Raw genomic sequence first — 5749 nt, forward strand, 5'->3', positions numbered from 1 at the left:
ATGGGTGTTAAAACTTAGGTGTTTTAAATAAAAGTTTTTAATACCCATATCAGCCGTTTCTATTATAGTGATATTTCTAAACCATGTTCCCGAACGACTGCACACCTTTCTGGATTTTTCTACGAACCATCAGAAGGCTTAGCAAAAATGATACACACGCTTTTAATAGTATATTTCACTCAAAATGCGTAGTGGAAAAAACGAATAAAAACGCTAGATCTATATTTATGTCGCATGCGGTTTTATATGACTGTTCTGTGAGAACATTAAATAAAACTTTTTATTGGCTGTGTTAAGTGTCTGATATTCAAACATAAGTATGAGATAAGAACGTAGCATCTCTTGTTATTATTGTGTACAAAGTTGTGCAGTGTTAAAAGATCCAAAACCTAAATGTTAGAGAAGAGAAGTTAAAAGAATGATTATTATTTTGTCTATGAGAATCAACTTGCATCATTGTAAAATGTTTTTATAAACTATGTATTTAACATACACGACGTATTAATGTTGTGAGAGAAGATAAAAGTAGAGAGTCAGTATATCAACGCTAACCGAGAGTTTGGTGGTTATGTATGTTTTATAAACTACGTACTTAACATACACGACGTATTAATGTTGTGAGAGAAGATAAAAGTAGAGAGTCAGTATATCAACGCTAACCGAGAGTTTGGTCGTTATGTCAAAATAGAAGAGGTAATTTTAAATCACAATATAGATAGCTGGAAGGAACTTAGGTTACTATTGAGGATTGGGAATTCATCTGTAGTTAACAGGCTTTAATTTATTAAAAGTTCATTTTTCGAACATCCAGAGTTAAGAAGTTTGAAACTGATTATGGAGTTGTGGGGGGGTTCTTGTTTTTCTTTTGTATGCATGTTAGAGAATTTGAAACATTTAAGTATTTTTCGGCAGTTCTGCTGGATAATCTCATGTGTTCAGCGACTCGTATATGTAGCTGGTATTTTGAAGCGGTTCTCTCTCGTTTTTATTTTAGTCAGGGCAGGCATGATGAAATATTTCTATCTAGTATATCTGCCTTGAAACTTGTTCAGGAAAATGTGTTATTTTTCATGTTCCTTCTTATAATTCCAAGAAATTAAGGGTGACATTATCCATTAGAAGCATTATTTATAGGTATAAGGTGACAGTGAGTATATGACTATGACTCTCTTAAGGTAGCCACATGCCTCGTCATCTAATTAGTGACGCGCATGAATGGATTAACGAGATCCCCACTGTCCCTATCTACTATCTAGATAAACTACAAAACTACACAATGGGCTATTTGTGCTCTGCCCATCACGGGTATCGAAACCCGGTTTCTAGCGTTGTAAGGTATCCAAAATTCACAGTTATGTCAACCAGAAGCTCCTCCTCATCCACCAACCCCTTAACCAGGCTACCGCTAAAACAAACAATAGATCCAAATATTCACAGATGTATGGGTCTCTATGCCGAATTTTTCGAGCTGCCAAATCTTTCCATAAACGACAGTTTATAAAATGTTTACTCGTTAGCTAGGATTACCGCAGTTTGCAGTCTGTTTAAGTTATCAATTAAAATTAACTTAAGTTTTCTTTGTAAAACTCCATTCGTGGAATGAAAAGTTTTATCATTTAATATACTTAAGAAAATAAAATTGACCTGTATATCTCATTTGTATTTTTGACTTTGCTATTTCAGCTTTTACTTCTGTTGCTAAATTGTTTACAACCACTGAAATCACACAGGTACCTGATGATGACAAAACCTTGTCGAAACGTTGTATATTTGCAGTTGTATTAAAGTTTTTCTTCATCACCCATTCAAGCCGTCTCCAGCCATTATTAGTCTCAAAGTGGGTTCCTCGTCATCGAAAAGGTTTCTAGTACGTCGGTTCAACTTACTTTCATAAAAAAAATGCTTTAATTTTCTATTTCTAAATTTACTCGTATTTTTACTGTAACTTTAATGCCAGGACGGGAATGTTAATTCAATCGTGATTTTAAAGTTTATTTTCTCATTACTTTACATGGAAAGATGGCTTTTTTTAGCTGATCTCCTTTCTCCTAGTTCCTTCTATGATACTGATGATTTTCGTAACAGTTCTAGTTATAACATAAAACGTGATTTTTTTATCCTCTCAATGCCGTTTTTGTCAGTTTTTCCTAAACTACATATATTACTGTAAAACTCTTATCACTATCTTAGCACTGTAACAATTCTCAAAAATGTAAGACTTTCTTAGAAGGAAAATGAATTTAAGTAGTTTCATTGGTATATTAAATCACGAGATAAAATCAGAGCGAGGTTGGCAATTGCAATCAAAAAGACATAAATAAACGAGTTCATATGTCTGCCATTAATAGTTACTTTGTTTGTTTGAAGTTAAGCACAAAGCTACACAATGGGCTATCTGTGCTCTGCCCACCACGGGTATCGAAACACGATTTCTAGCGTTGTAAGTCTGCAGACGCACCGCTGGCCACTGGAGGACGTTGTAATTACTAGTGTTATAAAATGTCGCTAGTTGTAGCTAGTTTGATGTTGTTTTCTTCTTACCGATTGTATATGTACCACCTCCCAACTATTTTGTAATTTATCTGCTTCTTAACATCATAGCTCTCAGGTGGCTCAGTGGAAAGTCTGAGGGCTTAAACGCTACCAATCGGATTTTGATACCCGCGGTGGGCACAGCACAGATAGCCTATTGTGTAGCTTTGTGCTAGCAACAAACAATTCGTTAATTATTCTTGAGATTGTGTGTAGGTTGTGCGCCCCAACGATGGCGTAAGACAAAACGTCTATCGTTTGTTTGTTTTGAATTTCGCGCAATACTACACGAGGGTTATCTGTTCTAGCCGTCCCTAATTTAGCAGTGTAAGACTATAGAGAAGGCAGCTAGTCATCACCACCCACCACCATCTCTTGGGCTACTCTTTTACCAACGAATAGTGGGATTGACCGTCACATTACAACGCCCTCACGGCTGAAAGGGCGAGCATGTTTAGTGGAACGGGGATTCGAACCCGCGAGTCGACCTCCCTAACCTCCTGGCCATGCAGAGCCCACGTCTATCGAAATGAATTATTTTAACGATTTGTAACTAATTGTTTTTACATCTAACTAATGAGAAAAGACTAGGCTCTATTGACATGAGTGGAGGGACAGATATTATTTTAACATTGTTAATAAATAATCAACTTGATATTTGTGGCTTTTTGCGGTTATTGAAGGTTGTCCTGCTCAAAATGTCTCAAAATTTACAAATATATTTCAATTTTCAAATTATTTCACTGTGTAGTTTCTGAGTTAGTGGGAAGTGTAGCAGTTTTATTTCTAACACAATTTATACTTACTTTTGCGGTTAGGTTTTTATTTTGTTTTTCACTTGCATTCATCATTGCGCATAAGTATCTCCACCTAGTAGAAAATGAAAAGAAATATAACTCGTGGCAGTCATAGCATTAATAGCATTTCTTTATATAATATTTTCATTTCAAATATCAGTAGTAATTAAAACTCAAAACACGCTTTAAAAAGTATTATTACGATATTGAAAATGAGACTGTTTAACATAGGAACATTAGTCCTAACAAAGAGTGTATAACTTAGACCACTTACAAATATTACAATATAAAGAAAAAATCAAGAAATTCCAAGTTTGATTGAGGTAATAGACAATTGAATCATCGTGTCTGTAGAATTATACACGGACTTTTTCTCTACACTGTACATTGTTGGCCGAGAAGTCTCCGATACGAGGGCCGAAAGCTCGCAAATAAAAATATTTTAACGTAGAGAAAAGTTCGTGTATAATTCTAAATATTAATTTACCTACATTATGAGTCTTAAACAACAATGAATCATCATGTTATTGTATAGCATTTGCGAAACGCATGTACTTCTGTTAGTGTTTACTTTAATTAGGAATTAGTGGTTGCATGCAGTTGCAGTCAGCTTTAACATGGCAAACTTAGGACTAAGTGATATTACGCAATTTTCACCAAAACAAAGTTCGACAAGAAGAATGTTTCTCGGTGGATTTTCTACCCAGGTTCTGTTTCTGCCTCACCTTATTTTACTGTAAAAATGCGGGCTATAAAGCGTAATAAAGAAGCGAGCTCTTGAAAAAATATCTCTACAGTAAAGAGTCTTACTCGGTTAAAATCATTATTGGTGTCGTGTGCAACTAAGTAAAAAGAAAAAAAAAAGATTAATTCAATGAATATATCAAAGATTTCATTAGTTCAATGAATATATCTGATATTTTATTAAGCGTCGACTACTCCAATGTCTTGAGATAGGCTGATAGCAGAAGACCCGATGAAACTATCACTACGTTCCAGAATTTATAAGTATACCAAAACAAGCCATATGAGAAATGTAATCAACGCTTGAAAAGATAGTGGCCACCATTTCCTAGAATATTTATGACACAATTACTGCAAAAAAAAAAATAATATCATTAGATTAGCGCACAGAAAGAGCATCCGTGTCTTGACATCAAACAACATTCTGTATGCAATTCCATTGCTGTTGTCTTCTTGTTTACTGTTTGTAGTTGTGTCTTTAAAAACTCGTATGCTCAGCCTGTCTTTGAGATATTGTCCAAAATAGCTTTACCTTTTTATTTTATATAGTAAGTATCACGTACAATCAAATTCTCTGTGGACAGGACTTGAAGGGTATTATATAGAAATGGTTTAAGAGCAAAATGTTATTTCAGTTGAGCGTTTCGTTGCCATCAGAGAAACGGGATAAAAAATGAGCTTTAATCTGAAAACTCTTTAAACAATAAAAGTGTTTTTAACCTCAGACATAATCTATCAGACTTAGAACATGCTAATTGTTAAAACAAAAGCAGGTACCAGGTACAACATGTAAATGTTGTTATTTACATGAGATACACAACAAATTGTACCAATTGATATAATGCGCAAAAGGTGTAAGATATGCTTTAACAACATGAAATGGTACAACATACAAAAAGTTATTACGCCCCTCTAATCCACTATTAACTGGTAGAATGTGTAAACAGCGTATGCAAAACACATAATTTAAAACGAACAGATACAATGTACAAAGATTGTGAAAAGTCTGATCCAAAATAAATGGTACACCATACAAAAGTAGGAAGGTGTGTGTCAGGCAGAAGTGTAAAAGCAAACAAGACTTGCGTGATAAGAAAACACAAACTTGAAAATAAATTTCATTCAATGTATAAGAACACCCAATAAATAGGTCTCCCAGTAGGAAAGCGGCAAGTTTACGGAGTTACAATGCCAAAATCCGGCGTTTGATTCCCCGCAGAGTACACAGCAGATAGCTCAATGTGGCTTTGGTCCAAAACAAACAAACCAAACAAATAGATAGCGTACTGAAAAACTTGGACAGTGGAAGCAAATCACAAAGAGGCCTGAAAAATATTATTACTGTGGCTTGAAGTTTAGCAAATGCAGCTGTCATCCCGAAGTCAGATTCATCAGTACTGAGCTCGAACATGAATAAGCAATCTTGAAGATAGATTTTATATGCGGAAACATATGCTGAGTTCTTACACAGATCTTAAAATATAACGTTGATAAATGGAAACATCGGCACATGTAGATACGTAAATCTTGAAAGTCGAGTTGTTCAAAACTTGAAAATAACGTTGATAACTGGATCAATTGTTGGTTGAGATGTTGCAAAGGAAATATCTGCTGAAGCTTTTCGCCAGACACTAATCATAGCAGAACAATCTGGAAAAGAATCTACAGAAAATAGT

The 5749-nt window shown here is 34.8% G+C and overlaps 1 protein-coding gene across 3 annotated transcripts in view; it reads right to left on the reverse strand.

Moving 5' to 3' along the window:
* The window catches only part of LOC106478746, a 47796-nt gene that overhangs the window by 36881 nt on the left and 5166 nt on the right, over positions 1 to 5749 (reverse strand). For 2 of the 3 annotated variants that reach the window (XM_022382391.1, XM_022382390.1), the window contains exon 2: positions 3339 to 3402. In XM_022382391.1, coding sequence (XP_022238099.1) covers positions 3339 to 3383 — 45 coding nt within the window. In that variant the 5' untranslated portion in view covers positions 3384 to 3402. Of the gene's footprint in view, positions 1 to 3338; positions 3403 to 5749 lie in introns of those variants that run through there. The other variant, XM_022382392.1, reaches the window with a different exon arrangement.

This window comes from Limulus polyphemus, unplaced genomic scaffold (genome assembly GCF_000517525.1).
Source record: "Limulus polyphemus unplaced genomic scaffold, Limulus_polyphemus-2.1.2 Scaffold246, whole genome shotgun sequence".
Classification (NCBI taxonomy): domain Eukaryota; kingdom Metazoa; phylum Arthropoda; class Merostomata; order Xiphosura; family Limulidae; genus Limulus; species Limulus polyphemus.